The following is a 19,919-nucleotide window of genomic DNA, read 5'->3' as shown; positions in this document are numbered from 1 at the left end:
AATCTCCCCATGTCATCTTGGACTGATTCATTGCCACTTTAGCGCCACCTCTGCTGCTCAGCTCTGAGACAGTGACTCACCCTCTAGCTGGCCAGGGCCTCTGCCCTCCAGGAAAGAGGCTTTCTTCTTAATTGACCGCAGAAACCTCCGAAGCAGTGGAACAATGCCCTTCCAGGCAGGCTTAGAAATGGACCGCTTTGAGGAGGAAAAGAAGAGCCCCCTCCCCCAAAGCCTTCATCCTCTTCCTCCCCACAGTGCCTGGGGTGCCACTTCAGGAATCCTCTCCCTGGATTCCTTACGATAACTCCTTTGGTGCCCTCAGGTCTCGACGTTTCCAAAAGATTTTACCCAGGGCATGTCTTTGCCGCCTGTATACAGCCACAGCGCTGTGCCGCGCACTGTGCTAGGCACCCAGGCGGGAGGAGATGTCCCTGGCATCCAATGAGTGCTCACCACAAGTTTTTTGCAAAGAGTAACACAGCTACTTAGAAGGGCGGAGAACAGGGGTAGAAATAAAATAGGTAGTACCTGTAGGAGTGGAGGTGATGGGCAGAAGGGCCTCACCACTGCCCCAAGGACTGGGTCTGTGACCTGGAATGTCTTAAGACTCCCGAGTGGCGTCACTAAAATCACTGATGCAAGCATTTCCCTTAAACACAGACCGTGGCTTACATAATTGAATGCCACTGTCCGTCCTCTGGCTTTCTGGCCTGGCTTGGGGGCATCATCTGGGGGCCACATATCCCTCCCTCTGAGTTCTCGATGCCTCAAACTTTCAAATCTTTATCTTTGATGAAGGTTGGGGAGAGGAGGAGGGCCTGGCAAGGAACGGAGATCTTCCAGATCTTATCCGGGATAAGCACTTTGCTTGCGTTTCCTCCTTCCAACTTCACAACCACCCCGCCGATCTAATTGAGTGACTTGCTAAGCTAGTCAGCTACCCCACAGAGTAGGGATTCGAACTCTAAGGAGTCTCGGAAGCCTGGGCACCGCGCTTTACACAATGCGCGGCAGGGGGCAGAGCCTCTTCCTCCACCTCTCCTACACCCGCTGAGCATCTCAACCGAAAGGAGGAAAGCAGGCAACGGGAGCCAAATGGTCGTCTGGCCGCGAGCCTTCTGGAGTGACCCCTGTAGCCTGTATCCCAGAGCTCCCTGCAGGGGCTACCTTGCCAGGAGTACAAAGCACCTTTGGCGACTCTACCGCCCCCTGCCGCCAGTGGCTCCCTGGCCTTGGCCGCCGTCCTCAGGAGGGCTTGTGCACTAAGAAAACAAAAAACAAAACACACAAAAAACTCACCGGTTGCCCAAGAGCTGTAACGGGGGGGGGGGGGGGGGGGGGTGCGGGCTGCAGATAGCTCTACCAGATTTGGTGACAGAAGCGGGAGGGAGGAACATTTATGTGTCCTACTATGTGTCCAGCGCGGGGTCAGTGATTTTTATGCAGAAAATTAGTTGCTGTGCAAAATAGTGAGTTCTCCATTAAGAGACGTCTTCAAGTTAGGTTAGGACAGGTTTCGCAAGAAGCTTCTCTGCAGATCTCAACTCCTTACTTCTTCAAACCATTAAAGCCCTCCACCCCTAACAGTTGTCCACTCTTTCAGGGAGGGGAGTTCAAAACACCCCTTGGCGGGCCAAGGTCAATGCGGTGTAGGGGTCTGGGGGATGGTGCAGGAGGAGGAGCCACCCGGGGGGTCGTTTATACGCGGAAGCAGGGTCCCCGCGGAGCCTTCACGCTCTCCACCCGCCGGCGGATTCCCCAGACCTTCCAGTTTTCCCGGGTTGCGACCAGATCCTGCCTGGACCCAACTCTACCCCTTTGCTTGGGACGGGGGAACAGGCGCGTTAAGGGGCGGGTTAAGGGGGCAACGCCTCAGGTCAAAGGAAAAAAGCGTCTATGCCTGCACTGCCTGGCCAGCCCATCGCTCCCCGCTCCTTCCTTCCCCTCCTCCCCTCGTCGCCCCCTACTCTTCCGCCCGGCGGGAAGGAGGGGCGGGCTGTGTGTGTGTGTGTGTGTGTATGCATGTACGCGTGTGTGTGCGCGCGCGCGCTGGTGCTGTTCGTCTGTGTGTGCGTTCGGTATGTGGCTGGTTGTGGGGTGTGTGTGCGCGGCGCACGTTTTAACCCGAGTGCTTGGTGTGGAGTGTATTTGGTTTGCGCTAGGACATGGAGTGTGTGTTTTGTGCGGTGTTTGTGTGTGCACGCTCGTAGATTGTACGTTTGTGCTTGATTATAGTGTGACTATGTGGGTGCGATCTGGATGTGGGTGTGTTTGATGTATGGTTTCTGCCGGAGTTTGTGGCCGTGCTGTGGTGAGTGTGTATATGTGTGTAGTGTGCATGTGTGTGCCTGTTGAACCTCGTGTGCATACGTGTGTTTGGTATGTGTTTACCCTTAGATGTGCTATGCAATATGAGTTTACAGGGGGCCTTTGTTGGAGTGTATAGCGTGTGAGTTCATGAGCGAGATGTCTTTATGTGGGCTTACTTAAGGTGTGTGTTCAAAGGTTCGTGTGCACGAAGGCGCAGGGTGTGTGGGTCTTTGGGTGTGATGTGTTCATGTGTGTGGTGGGGACACATGTGGCTAGTGTATGTGTTCAGATGAAGGGTTGGAGACCATGTGTATTTTGGAGTGGGGTTGCAGCCTGAGTCTGTGGGTACGGTGTGTGAGAGAACAGGGTTGTCTAGAGAATCCAAGTGACTGTGTGCTTGGTGGGTTTTTTTTTGTTTTGTTTTTTTTTAATTGGGGGTGGGGGACCAGGCAGGAGGACGGGCCCGCGACTGGGGCAGGGTCGTCCTCTGGCCTGACCTGTCCTGTCTGGGTCTGCCTGCCCCTGGCTGGTGCCCTCCAGGCCCGCTGGGGCAGGGTGTGAACTTACCTGGCTGCTTAGAGGAAAGAAGAGGAGGACGCTGCACGTGACTGGCCAGGTAGGCCACCTAGGGGCGAGGTGCAGGGGCTGGTGGGAGTAAACTGGAGAGATTCTTGGTCACTTGCCCAACTACCCTTCCCCCACCAGGACATCCCAGTCCTTGCTAGCTGAGCCCAACTATTTGCTCAGGGCCTTGCTGTTTCACACCTCCTTGGCTTTGTGTGGGCAAATCCAGTTGCCTGTTATCCCTTTCCCCCTGGGCCTCCTGACAAGCTCCTACTTAATTTTTGTAAGACTTAACCTAAGAGTCACAAATCTTTCTCTGCTTTTCTGTACCCCTCCCTCCCAGTTGAGGGCTCCCTCCTTTGAGCCACCACAGTTACCTCTTCTTATTTCTCATGACATGATCGTACTGCAACTATTGGTCTCTCCTTTTAAACTCTGAGCTCCTGTAGAGAATGCCCGGTATATAGTAAGAATAATAGTAGTGATCATCATAATAATGTTACCATTTATTAAGCACTTACTGTGCACCAGGCATCAGGCTAAGTGCTCTTACATGCATTACCTTCTTGAGTCCTCCCAATGACTCTGTGGGGTACGTGGAGCTATGATTATTGCTATTTTACACATCACACATCAAGCTCAGAGAAGTTAAGTAACTTCCCCAAGATCACACAGCCAGATGAAGGTAGAGCTGGTATTTAAATACAGGTTTGCTATGTTCCCCAATCCTTTCTTCTATACCAGGCAGCCTCACCAAGAGCCTTCTGATTCCTGCTAGGCATTGAAATCTCTATCAAACAGTATCATTTCCTAACAAATCTTTCTTTTGAGTTTACTGACAGCACCAAGAGTGTTCAGCATAATTACTTTTTTTGTCTCTCAGACAGCTGATACCTTCTCCACCTAATTACCTGCTTTGTTGACACCTCAAAATCTTTAATTACTCTAGGCTCATAAGCATCTCACCAGTTCTAGTTCTGGGAGCTCTCCTTAGGCTGGTGCTGAAAGAAAGATCAGAGAATGAGTATTTTCTAGCCATAAGATCAGGAGAATCGGGTATGGAGAAGGTGAGGGGTCAGGATGGAGTGAGGGAACGATTTCACAGCTCCCCCAGATCTGTTTTTACAGCATTACCACCAGAACTTGGTATGCAATGAATTTCAAACAGGACAGGCATCTTCATATGAAGCTGCACATAGAAAAACAAGCAGACCCCCCCCCCCGGAGAAAAGAATGAATGGCCCCATTTTGTATTATTCATGTTTGGTGGGGAGCACTGTACTTGCCTAATGGGGTTCATGCTGGTCTAATGCTTTCCAAGCAGCTTCATATGAGAAATCCAAATTAAAACAATACATTGCATTTGGGGAAACACATTTATTGGGGGGGGTGTCAGGCCAGTCACGGCTTCCAGCTCAGCCCCCGGGGAACCAGCCTAGACTGCTGCGAAGGGGTCAGGGGGTGATAGAGAGGGACAATTGAACTGTGGTGAGTCACTTCACCACTTTTCAGGGGGGAAAGAGAGAAGCACGATTAAATTGCTGCTGTTATTATTGCGCCCTTTCGACTGGCACAAATGAGCCTGGTGTGCGCTGGGAAAGCAGCTGGAACACCCATAAAGCTTCTGCCAAGCTGGGTCTGGGTCAGCACCTCATCCTGGGCAGGCAGAAAAAAAAAAAAAAAAAAAACATTGCCTAAACTAATATGTAGCCAGAAAGTTTCCTTTTGAAAAAAAGGGAAGTGAGGATGATAGAGAGGCCAGTCTAAGTCACTCACCGCCCATATGAGGAGTTGATGGAAACTTCGGTGTCTCCCACCATCTAGTCTCAGGCATTTGGCTTTCCTGCTACTGTGGGCCAGTCTGACACCTCTTCTGAATATACCGGCTTCACCTGCACTTCCTCAAAGTCACTCCTGTGAGTCTCTCCCTCTTCTAAGGTTCTCTTCCTGCCTCCCATCCCAACACACACACACACACACACACACACACTCCTTGGAGCTTAAAATTCCCACTATACATCTCTCTCTCTCTTTGGAGTTCATAACATGAGGATTACATGGGGAATTGTAAAGGTGGAGAAATGCTCTAATAACCCCCATTACTCCCAAAGGTAAACAGAAATTTGCTTGTTTTCATACTAAAATAACCTGTAGGGGCAAGGCACTAGTGTGAATTTTATTGAGGAGAGAGATCTTAGTTTCCCCATGAGAGTAAAGCCCTTTACCTATGAGAATCTTCACCTTTTCCATGGGAGCAGAGGAGCTTAGGAGTGAGACAGCTTTGAGTTTATATCCCAGCTCCATTGCTTACTTGCTGTGTGATCTTGGGACAGCTAGTTCATCTCTCTGAATCTGTTTTTTTCATCTGTAAATTGGAGATACTATCACCTGCCTTAGAAATGCTCGGATGACTGAAAGGGGTAGACTGTGGACAGTGCCAGCCAAATGCCTACCACGCACAGTAAACATTCAAGAAGAGGTTAATTCCCTCCCTCGACCACTCCCTCCCCCCCGTTATATAGCCCTGAGTGTCTCAGCTACTTTGTTCAGAGACTGAAGCTGCCTGACTGAGCTGCCAATTTTCCTCATTACTGATGTGTCTGACACTCTCGAAATAGGCCCTCTTCTTTCAGGACAATGTTTTGATCAGCCTAATGCAGCCCGGGAAGAACTGGACCCTTAGTCCAATTCTCACTCTGCAGTTTCTCCTGGCAGTGTTAATGAGACCAAGGTTTCAGTGGTAATACTCCATGGAGGAAAGTTTCAAACTACCTGCCCAATGTCTAGACTCCCCCCCCCCCACCGCCCCCGGTTATGTCCTGAACTCCCCAACCTTCACTGCAGACCCAGTCCTGACCCTGTCTCCTAAATACGTACCATGGTACTCAAGGGAATGACAGCGTGACTATTTCCTGGTTAAACTGCCCCCCCCCCACAATTCCTGTTCTGTTTATTCACCGCTACCTTAGAAATTAAAAGGGATTTCAAAGGCCACCTTTTCTTTAGTAGCCACCAAAGTTGGGAGGTAGATGGGGTGATGAGGAGAGAGAGGATGGGTATTTTTCTGAGATAAACTTTGCAGCACGCAAATAAAGTTCCAATTAGTTGTTTATCTGTTCTCAGTTAAAGGGAAGTAAAATCTACCCTTTGCCAAAAATGGTAAAGTGAGAGAAGACCCCCATCTGTGCCCTTTCCTCCCTGGTGCTGTTGCCTCCCTCTAGAGACAAAAGCAAGTCACTACAAGCTAAAGCTGCATTTTAAGCAGGAGGTGGTAGGGGAAGGTTAAAAAGTTGATGGGGGGTTGATATAATGCCAGAGAAGTATAATAAGCAGAGAAGTACTGAGATTCGAGGCCAGACAAAGCTCTGAGAGACTGGGCTCCAGGCGTTCCCAGTCTCTGGAAGATGCTTTCACCTTCTCCCCTCCCCCACCCCTCTTATTCATGGTGCATGCTACCACTCACTGACCCCCAGACTCCAGCATGCAGCATTATTTCTTCTTGAGTCCCTCCGAGGATTTAGAAATTTAGAAAAACTTCTCCAGTGCTTACTCATAGCTGCTTCTGAGGAGGCCCTGCCGCCTCTACTTGGAGGAGGGAAGAGGGAGCGGAAGCAATGAAGGGTCAGCCATACCATTCCTCTGGCGACCCAGGGGTTTTGCATAGTCCCTGGCCACTTTCAAAACTTCCCTGAGTGCAGGGACCTATTGGTGGCTGGGTAGTGGGTGCCCATGCTGAGCAAGCCGTGTGGTTTCCAAGAGATGTATCTGAGACTTGACAGTAGCTGCCAAGGCTCATCAAACATGCCATCTACCTACTTCTGCTGATACATGTGAGAACAAATGATACTGTCAGGAGGAAACAGAAAGCGTTTCCTAGTGACTCAGAGCCCCGGCAATGAGGACACAGGTGGTATTTGCACTGCATCTTCCAGCTGAAATGTGCACTTCTTCGCAGAAAGGAATCTATAAGTAATCAAATAGATCGAAGACCAGAATTTGGACTCTGGGCAAGGGAACAGTAGCAACCTCATACAGACCACCCAGTAATTGTCTGTTGTATATCAGCACAGGGCTAGGAGCTCTGCAAATGTTCTCTCTTTTAATCTCACTCAAGCTTTGAAATCACATCAAACAGGGCCAGAATCCTTGCCCAGCCACTGTGTGGCAGTGAACAAGTTACTTAACTTCTCAGAGATTTTGTCATCGTCGTCTTCTTCTTCTTCTTCTTCTTCTTTTGGTTTGTGTTTGAGCTTTTGTCTTTAAAATATTGGTAATAATACTTACCTCATAGAGTTGTAATGAATTTTAAATGAGATCGTTTATGTAAAATGACTGGTCCATGGTAAATATTTGGAGGAGGAACAAAGTACATCTTTGATACCTGAACCATAGAGGATATTTAGTGTAATTGATATTACCATATGAATATGATTACTCTTATTTATAACCTGGAAATGTAGGCATTATTATATCATTTGAAGAGAGACTGAATAACTTGCTCGCAGCAACATTACAAAAACGGGCCTGGGACACAAACCAGCTCTGCATCTTTCCACCCAGTTTTAGAGGACACTTCATGGTCATTAGGGAGGCCACATTTAGCTGACCTGATCTAGAAATTACAACTAAAATTTGAAGGAAAAAAGCCCTTAAACACTTTAGAGTGGGATTCTAGGTTGTCATCTGGACTATTTGCATATCATAGGCCCTGTAATAACCTTTTGAAAACATTTTTAAATTACAAAAGTGATGTAAAAACAAACCTGATAAAGATTTTAAGAAACAGAAATAACTATTTTGACCCCCACTTCATAGAATCTCTTACTTGACCTTGTTGCTGAATTTTCTTCCAGTCTTTCAAAAATGCATACTTGACACAATTGTAATCATACTGTTTCCCACATTGCTACATAGTCTTCATGAACACCATCTTTATGGCTGTAGACTAGTCTGATAAGTGGTATGTCATCCAGTCTGTTTAACCATTCCGCTAGTGTAGGATGTTTAGGTCATCTTAGTAGATAAGTGTGAACAAAGGAACAATGTTGCTTTCACCATTGCCATAATCACCCTCAGGGACCTGGTGTCCTTCTCTATCAATGCCCAATAAGCTTTTTGTCATTTGATATTTAAGCTCGATGAATGTCAGCTCTTCTGCTGGAGTCTGAGGTACTTTTTGCAAGTTTTATTTTCAGCCAGTTTTCATCACACAGATTCTGTATATTAGCCTCCTGGTGGGTAAAGTGTGGGCTCACCCAGGAACCTAAGCTCAAGAGCGCACATTTTTTTTTCCCTACAGATAAATGTCTTTTGAGGTGCAAATAAATGATTTACAAAGGAATTTTGGGAAGTCCTGCTACTGGTGAATGGGGGTGCTAGTCAGACAGCATGACCAGGGGAGTGGGGTGTCACACTGGCAAACTTGCTCCAGCTCTGAAAAATTATCCTGTTATAGCTCAACCAGGCCTGGTCATAGCAAATTGATTGGGTCCCATCTCCAAGAAAAGATCAAATTTGTATATAAATTGGGCCCCAAGGTCCCTTCAGCTTAAGAGTTTTGGCTGCTTTACAGAAGCCCAACTGTCTGAGACTAAATCCAATGCCAAAAGCAAACTGGAAGAGATAAGTTCAAGTGGATCAATTTTGTTGTCCCTTTCCCTGGGAATGAAGACCTTTCTAAGCCACCATTCTTCCCAGATCTCAATGATGCCTTGTCCAGATGTCTTCGTATGGTTGTCCATTGTCCACTGACAACCTCAAAAGATTACTCTGACATACCAACTGTCTCCTCAGAAAGCAGGGATATGTGGTATAAAGAACATTTAGAATACTTCCTCCACTCTTTTCAGTCGGTGGCCAGCTACTTTCCCCCACCTCTGATGCCAGAGGATTTCTGGAAGACATCTGAAGGGAGCACCCTGGGCAATTATAACCCTATGGAATATCAATAATTAAGCTTCGTGTTACACGGCATTTGTCAGGGGGGAATGCAATGAATGGGTTCTTACCTGGTAAAAAAAAAAAAAAAAAAAACTGTACTCAAAGACTAATTACTTACTGCAGAGTGATGTTGTGTGACTTAAACGAGATCATACACATAAAGGATTGAGCCTAGGGCCCAGCATCTTGGAAGCGCGTCATAGATAATTGGCTGCTATTGGATGAGTAATAGAGCTGGGGTAGGCAGTGGTGTGCCACCAGCATATGTGGGGACACAGGTCTTACCAGACTGGAAATTCAGTAGTAAATCTAAAGTCTTGCACTTGGGTTCAAACACAAACACCTACTAAATACAGAATGGAGACTCTAAAAAGAACTTGGGTTTTCCTCTTCTTTTTTTTTTAAAGGAAGCTTCAGTCGAAAGTACTTCCAAAATAAACTATTTGTGTGAACTGTGTGGCATGTCCATCGGATTTGTGTATAGAATGTGCATGTGTGGTGTGGGCATATTGTACTCTGTGTGAAAAGTACGCTACGCATGTGAAGCGTGTGTGTTTGCACATTAGTGATTTGTATATGGGCATGTGTTAAGTGTGGAAATGTGTATATATGTGTGAATTTATGGCTACGTATCTGTGTACCATGAGTGTAATGTACATTTCCAAAAGAGGGAAAGTCAGCCATCCAGGACTCTATTTACAGGGGCACAGCTGGAAGTCCTCTTTTGGCCAGATCACTAGGCATTCACAAGTTGGAGAGTGTTCAAAGAAGAGCAGCTAGATGCGGGTAGGAGACTTGCAGCCATGTCACATGTTATACAGATGAAGGAACTAGGGAGGTTTGGCCTGGATAAGAACCGGGGTGAGTGGGGGTGGCGGAACAGGGAGGGCTGGCGCTGTTCCCTTGGAAGGATCATGAAGGTCAGCGCCAGGGCCAGAAGGACATAGATTTGGGTTTGGTTTAAGAAAAAGCCTTCAAATTCTAATGGACAAGAATGTTGTTAGATGGGAGTGGGCTTCCTTGTGTGATCCTAACCCCCTCCCAATAGGGTATTCATAAAGGAACCATCTTATCCTTGATCTCATTGGAGTCACACCACAATCTTGTAGACCAGGTAGGGGTGGAAGGGTCCCCCTTACTCCTTTTAAGTATCGGTGCCTGAGCCATATGGCCTTAAAAGGCATTTATAAAACTCCCTCCCCCCCCTTTATTCCAATTTATCAGGATCACATAAATCTGAAGGAACGTACAGAACAAAAAGTTAAACTTTCTTTCCTTCTCAGGCTTGCCAGAGACTGTACTTGAATTTGCTAAGCATGCTGTAGTCGCTTAACAGTATGTCAGACTCCTGGGATGATTCTCAGCAGGGTGCTGAGGCTGACAAGAACTAAAAGCAAATTTTTGCTGAAATAAGTTAGCTGAGGCCCACCCTCTCCCTGCCTCTCCTCCCCCGCCCGTGAGGGGGCAGAGGAAAGAAGAGACAGCCCCAGGTTTGGTCTATGGCTGGTGACCAATGACGCACTCTCACCAATATAGATTTTGGAGGTGGAGACTATGGAAAAACAGGTGGCAGTGGGGGCAGGTGGCAGCCTGGAAGGGGTGGGGCCTACCAAGGGGGAGTGAAGGACAGTGTGGGTGGGGGTCCTGGGAAATCTCAAAAAGAAAAAAGTCAGTCTCCTGAAACTTTAAGGAAAAATAAAAACAATCGGTTTCCAAAATGTGCCTCATAGAAGCCGTTCCAGGAAAGAGGTAAAATGCCACCCACACATTTTGATCGGTGCTGTGATCTTTGCACACCTATGGCCTCGATTCCCCAGGCAAAGGGGAACCGAGCATTGATTTCGGACACCCAAGGAAATACCCAGACTAAAGACCTCCGGTCTTCGACCCTGGGCTGTTTGGGGCAGTGGGCAGTTGGCAGGGCTTCAGCAGAACCAGATTTGCTGCCAACTCCTTATATGACCTTGGGCAGGCCTTTGCCGTCTCTGGGATTCAGTGTCGCCATCTCTTAAATGAAGGGGTTGAATTCGACGACTGTAAGGGGCCAACGGTGATATTCTGTAGTTGAGACTGGGATGCGAGGGACAAGCTTCAGACGAAAGGACACCCCCTCCACTCCCATCTTCAGAGTCCCTGGGCCCTGACCGCCCTGCCAGGGACGTTCCCCCTCGGGGCTTTAGGGTCCTTGGGTTGCGGGACGGCGCGTGGGGCCCCAGGGCTCCGCAGTCTCCCTGCACGGCAGAGCCAGCGACTCCGCCCCCGCGCTCGCCCGGAGTCCCGCCGGGCCATTAGCGGGATTGCTCGCGGTTCCCGGCAAAGCTGGTGATTTATGCGGGGCCTCGACGGGGCAGTCCCTGGAGCCAGGAACAATTAGCTAAAAGCCAGCAGGGAAGGGAGGCGAGGGGGCGGCGAGCCAAGCCCCAGGGCGCCCAGCCGGGGCTGCAGCGCCGGCCGCCCGGGGCCAGAGCACCCCAGCCCCCCTAGTCGTGGGCCCCACTCACCACGGCGGGGGCGGGGCTCAAAGGCCGAGGCGAAAAGGCAGTCCAGGATCCACGCCATGACCCGCGCCGAGTGCCGGCCGCCTTGCAGCTGGCTTCCGCGCCGTCCCCGCACAGGGCCGCCCTAAGTAGCCCCCGGTGACCACGCCCTGAGCCGCACCCTGCACCCAGCTCGGAGTGTCTTGGTCACCGGACACCTCGGGCTTGTCACGAAGGGGGCAGGGCCTCAGGGGAGCACCCCCACCCTCCCGCCGGAGGAGAGGCCGCGGATCCCACAGCCCCTTCCCCCACCCGGAGGGAGGCCAGGATGCAGCTCCTGTCCCGGGGAGCTCACTCTGAGGGCGGGACCCTGCCCCTACCCAGGGAGCCCCGAGTCTGAGGGGAGACGCTACCTCAGCCCCAGTGAGCCCCGAATCTGAGTGGGAGGGGAGAGCTCTGCCCCCAGGAGCCCTCGATCGGGTGCATAAAAGCCAGCCTGCCCCAAGGAGTTTGCCGGCGAGATGGTGCAACTGTCCCAGGGAGCTTCAGATCTGAGGGGGAGGCTGTATCCCAGCCCTACAAACTCCCACGTTTGCGGGGACACATCATCTCTGCCCTCGGGAGACCCAGTCTAGGGGGGAAGCAGTGTCTGCCCCAGGAGCCCTGAATCGGAACCTTCTGTTTTAGGGGAGGCATCACCTCAGCTCTTGGTAGCTCCAAAATTGATTTTAAATCACTCTTCCATTCTACAGAACCAAGAATGTGGTAGGAGAAAAAGAGCTTTGTCCCCATGGAGCCCCGAAGCTGAGAGTACATTTACTGCCCCTGCCCTGCGGTTCCCTCAGGGAAGAGGGAGATGCTATGCTTCCTGAGAACCTCCGTTTTTAGGGGGTTGATCCCCAAGTGAGGATAAAGAATGCATTGTCAAGTATGTATAAGTATGGGGGGGGGTCAGTTGCCGCTGACGTACAGATTCCGCCGCCTATACTTTTTGCTCAGGGCACTGGCATAGGAGGGGCACCAACATTTATTTTTAGAAAGAATTTGATATTTGATATTTCAATGGGGGGTGGTACTGTGTTGGATTTTATTACACTTCTTCTGTGACCTTGTATTTTTAAATTTTAAATACATATGGGGGCAAGTACCATAAGGGGTTCAGTGTTTAGGGCATCTGGTAGTAGTAGACCAGCCCTGAGCTGGTTAAGTCCATGAAGCCCAAATTAATTTCTCCCCCAGTCCTCCATTGGTAGTTGTAGGGACGTGACTCTGTGCCTTGTTTTTCTTCACTGGAAAAATGGGGCTCTGTCCATCAAAATTCTAGTGAGGAGGTAGCAAGAAATATGAAAAATCCTCTTCCAACAGCTTGATTGCCAGCCTGAGGAGTGCAAACTGCAAACACAGGTCCTTTGGGGAGAGGAGTTATTACATTTGCTTTGTTAACCACTGATATTAGCATTAATGCTGCAGAAGGGGTGCATACCAGGGAAGAATAACCTGTACTTTGTCATGCAACTCTTAGCAAAGCTGCGCTCTAGTCAGTTTAAAGGGCTTCCTTCCACTCATTTTCCTGCCTTTCTGGGAAACATGGTACTTCCATGCCTTTGCACCAATTTTTAAATCATTTCCAATTTTCTCTGTTTTCTAAAAGCAATCAAAGACAACAAACACTCACCAGACCTGCTCTTCTACCAATTTCTGTTGTACAAATACCCAGTCATCTAAGCCAAACAAGTCTGACATCTAGAAATGTCCAGTTTCAGGCCTTGGATATTGAAATCTTGGCCTTACCTCTTCCCATGAGCTTATCCACCACCAGCTTACCAGCTTTTGTCATGGCATCAATGGGTTTCTTTTTTTTTTCCCCAGCTGAATGAACTTTTTTTTTTTTTTTTTTGGCTCCCTCATGGGGAGGCTGCCTGCCCAGTCCCATCCAATGGGCCTCAGTAAATGAAGTTTCTCTGCTTCCAGAATAGCTCTACGAGAGCCACAAACCCATGACAGCTATCCTTTGTTGCCTTTTTCTGCAAGAGATGTGATGTGGTAAAGGGACAAAGCTAGGGACGTTCACAGACCTAGACTGGAAGCCCAGTTCTGCTTTGTACTATGTAATCTCAGGAATATTACTTAGGAAGACTTTCTGAGGCTTGGTTTTCTTCATCTGTAAAATGGGGATATTAATAGTTGTGAACAAGCTTCAGACAAACCAAGGCCAACTCTTTGGGGGAAAAAAATAGAGAGAGAAAGAGATTAAGTTCAGAAATCTTAAGAAAATGTACTTAACAGTTGAATTAGCAATTCTCACCTGCCCTCCTTTTCTCTGACCAGCCTCCTCTGCCACTTAATTAATTAGTGCTCAGTTTCCTTTGAGAATCTTTGCCCTTAACTAAATGTCACATAAAAGGGGAATACATCCATTCATTCGACAAATATTTATCAAATATTCTCTGTATGCAAGATATTGAGCTATGTATATAATGTTGGTTCACTCAGTGAATGATTGCAGTTATTTTTAAGTGTATAATTTGAAAGCCTATATGATAACCTGGAAATACACTTTTGATTATTTTAAATGAAAAAATCAAAACGCAAAATGTGCGTACAATATTACATAAACAGTACAAAGAAAAAATAAGCCTATACATAGGTGGAAAAAAGCTAACAGGAAACACATCAGAATCTTAATATTGATTGTATTTAAGCAATGCAATTATGGACAATTTTTAACTGTTTTATTATTTCCATATTTCAGTATTTTCCAATCTTTCTTTAATAAACATATATTATTTCTGGAGTTAAAGAAAATACAACTTATATAAAAGAAAATCTGCAGCCTTGTCTCTGCTAAAGAAAGGATAGGGGAGTGACTGGTACCTTTTGGCTGGGATTGTACTATTGGTACAGGGCACTGGGGCTGGCTTTGGTGACCCAGAAAAAGCTGAAGGTTGGTCTGTGAGTAAAATGCAGGACTCCTTTGCTGTGCAGAGGCACATAACCAGTTATGATACCTCATTCCCAAGAATGCAAAGGCCCTTAGCATCCACCTCACACAATCAGAAGCCTGCTAGCCTGGACTGGCAACCTCTTACCCTAAGGTGTACTCACAAGGGGCATGTTGGGTGTATCTGCCTTCACTCTAACAGCCTAGAGCCTGACAGCTTGTTGCTTCTGGAGGGTCTTTCGTTGCAATTCCAATTAAGTGCCAAACACCCTGCTCCTTACTTAGGTCGTTGTCTACCATGAGGTCCTTAGCAGGAAGAAAACATATTTTAACTGAGAAGAAAGCACGAGATGAAATCAAACTAGGGGCTTGTTGACTGTGAGAAGGAAGACTTCAGACCTTCTATCTTTTTTCCCTAAGGCTCAAAAGTAGTTGTCAACCAGGCAAACAGTTGCTAATTAAATGAGATTCCAAGAACGACAGCTCATCGTGAATCGGGGTTTCAAAAATATGGCCCATTGCACCGATGTGTCAGAAGCGCTTTGGATGTGTTGTAATGATGCCAATTCCCTGTCCCCACTTGAGACCTACTGAATGAGAATTTTGGGGCATGGGGACCAGAAAACATTTTTAGCAAGCCTCCCAGAGAGGCTCTTACAGCCAATAAAGTTAAAGAAACTCTAGTATAGTGGAAAGATGTCTTTCCCTGAGAACCCTTGAATATGATGTCTTCCTGTTGCACTCCAGCTCCAAGGAGCACCGGGGCAGCCATTTGGGGGACTTGATCCCTTGAACCCCACTCTACTTCCCTTTGGGGTGTGGGTAAATATGTATCAGGAAAAATGGAGCAAACCTCCAAACTTGATGGGGTCCAGTGGTATTCAAAGTGAGCATAAAAGTCATCCATTTGGGTTTTCCATAAGTTATCCATTTGGATTTTCTGAGAATCCTGGTGTATGTCTATGTAGCATTTTTCAGTCTGGTTATCTCATTTGAACTCCCTACTTGTTGGGTTCCTTGAATTATGCAAAGGCAGCGGGAGGGCATTTAAAGTTAAAATACTATTATATGCTAATAAAAATATAAAAAAAAATTAAAAATTAAGTTAAAATATCAGGTGGGAGTCTGAGCATGTTGACTGACTGGCTGAATGAGTGCAAGTAGGTCTGCTACCCAACCTGAATACTGGGTTCCTCCTTTATGTAATGGGGATCCCCATCCCTCAACAGGTTGTTATGAAGGTCTTTGCAGTTTTAGGGGTGAGATGACAAAGGACTCTGCCTCCAGGGCCCTGGACAGAATTGGTAGGTTAGCAACCTTGTCTCCCAGTACCCCCTTTTGAGGAGTCCCATTAGAAAGGTATACATGGTGTGCACAGGGATCATACGTGCTCTTGCAAAGTGGCTGTTAGCCTTAGGACCCCAGGACTTTGTCTCTCTGCTTTTCTGTTTGGGAAAGATTTATCTGGGCTCATGGTAGCATAACGAAATTATGGGGGTGGGGCGAGCTTCTTTCATATTTCTCAAATGGGGTTATACAAGGGAAACTTGAAGCTCCTTTCTAGCTACTTAGCATTCCTAGGATACACTGCTTCCATAGCACATTTTTCCTCCCAGAACTCTATTGCTTCCAAACATTTTCATATAGCCAAAGCCTGACAAGGTCCTGGCACTATCTTCACAAGGTAGAAATGGGAGAAAATTATTCCCATTTTTTTCAGTTAGAAAAGCTGAGGCAAAAGACAGTAAGTGACTAGCCCAAAGCCCGGCAGAGGAGGAGAGATGAGCCAAGACCAGCCTCCAGATCTTGTGCCACCCCCCCTCCTGTCACCACCGTTCTTTTCCAGTACCCCTCACTAGATCCCAGGAGCTGTCTGTCAGTGTGCTGACACCACTCAGGAAAATGCAGGTTTCATCCTGACACCAGGAAGACGGAGCTACGATTACGCTTCAGTCCCCAGGGAGGCAGAGAAATTGCTTTTAGTTGACAAGTGCATCTCCCACACACATACCCCCTCTGGTTGAATGAAAAGATAAAATCAAGTTAAAAATCCCAAATGTTCACTTAATTTTGTAAAGCATTTTACTCTTTGAGCTGGGGGTAGGCAGAATGAGAGAATTTTCTAACTCTAGAAGCTTCAACAAGGTTGGGGGGGAACACAGAAAGAAATGGCAGAAAGAAGAAAAAGTAGAGAAGCGATCTTTCAGGCTTGTGCCATAATCAATAAAAGAAAATGGATTTATCCAAAAAAAGAACTAGAAAAACTGAGGTGTGTGTTAAGGTCCTTGAAAAACAGCAAGAGACGCAAGCCACGGAGATTCCTATTAAAGATGAAAATTCTGGGGCTTCCAGTAACAAGAGTTTGGGGGTTGAGCAAGGGGACTATCCACTTCCATGTGTTAACAGAGACTTCTCGGCTTGGAGCCAGGGAAGTATTGCTCTGAAGCTTTACTTGCTCAGAAGGTCAGCTCTGCAAATCACTTGCCCTTACATGTTTAAGTGTGGCAGCTCCCCATGTGTTCTCATAATCTATTTTCACATCCAAACCTCGTAAGGCTCTGGAAGGTTGGCAGGACCAAGACTAGCACAATTCCCATTTTATAGATGAAGAAACCAAAGTTCAAGGAAAGGAAGTGACTTTTAAGGCCATTCTGCTTTTTCCTTTTTTTTTTTTTTTAATTTGGAAACTGTACCTGAACCATTGTTTGTACCTCCTTCTCCTATGCTTGGCTCCTTCTCACACACCCACATCTGGACTGAAATCTGGTCTTTAGACCTCATATACTTTCTGTCCACCTTTGTGCTCTAGAGACTGGAGACATCCCCCTAGCTGAGAATTGCAGAGCCCTTAAAAAAAGCTTCCTGGCTAAGAACATCCTTATTCTTAGGAGATATGTGCTGAAGTATTTAAGAGGGAAGTGTCATATCTGCAATATACATTCCGAGGGAGAGCATGGCGGGGAGCAAGTGGGGGAGAGGGAAGGGAAAGAGAGTGTGCAAACATGGCAAATTGTTAATGAGGGTATGTGCAAGTTTTCATGTACCAATCTTTCCATTTTATTATATGTTAAAAAGTTTGAAAATACAAACTTGGGGGAAATCTCTCCGTCTAAGTAGCCACCCTAACTGCCTATCCTAAAATCTGGGGATCGATGGCACATCCCCTCCTAGAGGGTCCCACCTCAGGACTCCATGAAGATGACCGAGCGTCAGGAACAGAACTAGCTCAGCAAGAGAGGCAGGCAGGACCTATAAGCAGTTTTTGATGTTCTAGTTGGAGCTTGGGTGCTGGGAAATGGCCGTGTGTGCTGAGGGGGAGTTCAGGGTGATGGATTTGCTAGCAAAGCAGCTAAATGGAAGCCCTAGAGAAGGAATCCCCCAAAAATTCAAATCAGAATTTTTCCAAAAATAGACTTTTTTAAATTTCAGAGTTTGATTATCAGAGCTGACAGTGTTATTAGAGATAATCTAGTCCGACCTCCTCACATCCAGGGCGGACACTAAGATTTAGGGAAGGAAAGTGACTTACCCAACATCGTCCAGCAAGTTAGTAGCTGAAATGGGACTAGAAGCCAAGTGTCCAGCCCTCTAGTCCAGGGCCCGTCCCATTATATCATTCTGTCATCCCACCTTGGGTTCGTGGGCTCTTGAAAGGTCATCTGTTCATCCTAGGGCTTGCTCTCTTCAGACCAGCATGGCATTCAGGGGATTTGTAGTCAGCAATAGTCTCTGCCGCTGGGAGCAGAGCCAGACGCCTGAAGATGGCACCTGTCACATCCCATTGGAATGAATGACCTCCCTCTGAAACTGAGATGGGCCAGGGAGAATCTGGAAGCGGTACCTTGAAAGCAGAGTCAGTCCAGGCCTGTGTGGCTGGTGAGCCATGGACATTTGAGGCAGAGGAGGTCACAGAAAATGTCCTGAGCACTGTTTGCTGAGGAGTTTCCCATCTTTCTTAGACCCCTAGTGATTTATTGGTCATTCGCAGGGAAGCCACTCTGGTTCATTGGTTTAGCTGCCATTACCCCCTGAGAGGGTGGGGTGTTGGGGGGGGGGGTCTGCCTGCCACTTCCCCTGGTCTGTCTGCTCACAGGATTGGTTCATGGGACAGCTTAGCCAAACCCTCGTGAGCCTGTCAGGATTAATGGCATTTGACTGTAGATCATGAGAAATCACATCAGTAGCTGTGGGTGGGAGTGGATGGAGCACGCGGGAGGAGGGCAGAGGAAAGGAAGGGAGAAGAGCCAAAGCGGGTGGGGGGAGGGAAAAGGAGGGAGTAGGGGAGAGGAAAATGCTAGAAGGAATTCTCTGACATTTCTGAGCCTGTAGCTTCGCTCACTTTTAATCACCTCCTTTGTTAATTGCCATTTGTCAATGCAATAAGTCTTTCTCCACCATAACTCAATCCTGAAACAACTCAGGTCTAAAAAAGGGACTCAGATCTAGCCACAGAGCCCGAATTTTTTCCTCAAAGAGCCCTAATTTTTCCTCACTAGCGAGCTGTTTGTCCTTCTCCCCTGCATTCCTACCTCCTGGGCACTGTGGAGGCATATATGAGCACTAGAGCTGGCCCCAGGACAAAAGATGCTAAGGGCTGGCTTTATTTGCCAAGCTGCTTTGTGTCTGGAACCAGCCCAAGGCTCCCCTCTCCTGCCTTCCAGGGCCCAGAACCCTCTTCTACTTTTAGTCATCCACGGCTCATAACTGCCCTGTTGTTCCACCTTCCAAATCCCAAGAGACTTGTCAGACTGTAAGCTAAGGTGCAAAACAAGGAGGGCCCACAGACACTGTGTCTGCATAGGACCAGAGAGGAGCCATGCTTGAGAGGAAGGGCCATAGCTGGAGCCAGATCAAATGGCAGTAAGGCCAATATGACACATTCAACAGGCTGTGTGTACATGTCCAAAAGCTGAAGACCAGGCTACATTCAGAAAGTCCTTTTCCTGTCCTCAAAGGAATAAATATTTAGCCAGGTCACAGGACCCTGGGCCCCCCGGTGCCTTAGCAAATAATAGCAAAACTTGAACAAACCTCTAAGTGACCATGGGACTGACTTTGTTTCTAAGAGGGGTTCTGATTTCAGGAAGAAAACTAGAAGAAGAGACTGTGTGGCATGGATGCAGGTCCTAGATGGTAGGTTCTCTCAGCTGGGCCATGTTTGGGGCCAGTTTTCTGGGAATGGGGCCATAGCTTCCTTCCACCTCCCCAGGGAGAAATTCACCAGTATATCCACCCATATCGCTCATCTTGCTGTTGTCAGAGATTGCCCCTTAAATCTACTCAGTGATAATGAGAAGCCCTGAAAAGATATGGGGTCAGGAGTGGTGGTGTTAGCACCCAAGGGCAGGTTCAAGGACTGAATGTCGAACCTTGGCCTCTCTGTTCTTTTGTCTCTCTCTCCTGCCTCCAAAAAAAGAAGGTACCTTCCCTGGGCCCTCCTCAGTGTTGCTCAGCCCCTCTTACTACTGCCACTTCAGCCACCAAGGAGCCTCTCACTCCCTTGTCCCTCTACTTGTCTTTCCCTCAACCTTTCTCTACCTGCTTTTGGGTCTACAAAGCTTAATTGGATGGTCTCTGCTCTCCACTCACCATTTTATTTCTTGTGACTCCACACCCACTACTGAAAGCCCTCATTACCTCCTACTTCTACACGTGGTAGCCCCTTGTCAGTGCTCAGTACTCTTGAC

The 19,919-nt window shown here is 47.6% G+C and overlaps 1 protein-coding gene across 2 annotated transcripts in view; it reads right to left on the bottom strand.

Annotated features, from left to right (window-relative positions):
• Positions 1-18,176, bottom strand: part of ARHGAP36 (Rho GTPase activating protein 36) — a 37,148-nt gene extending 18,972 nt beyond the window's left edge. Inside the window, exon 1 of one of the 2 annotated variants that reach the window (XM_032331444.1) lies at positions 17,762-18,176. In XM_032331444.1, coding sequence (XP_032187335.1) covers positions 17,762-17,768 — 7 coding nt within the window. In that variant the 5' untranslated portion in view covers positions 17,769-18,176. Of the gene's footprint in view, positions 1-11,315; positions 11,498-17,761 lie in introns of those variants that run through there. The other variant, XM_032331443.1, reaches the window with a different exon arrangement.
• Positions 18,177-19,919: the final 1,743 nt, after the last annotated feature.

The sequence above is a fragment of the Mustela erminea genome, chromosome X, assembly GCF_009829155.1.
Source record: "Mustela erminea isolate mMusErm1 chromosome X, mMusErm1.Pri, whole genome shotgun sequence".
NCBI lineage: Eukaryota > Metazoa > Chordata > Mammalia > Carnivora > Mustelidae > Mustela > Mustela erminea.
This window is presented reverse-complemented; position numbering and strand designations above follow the sequence as displayed.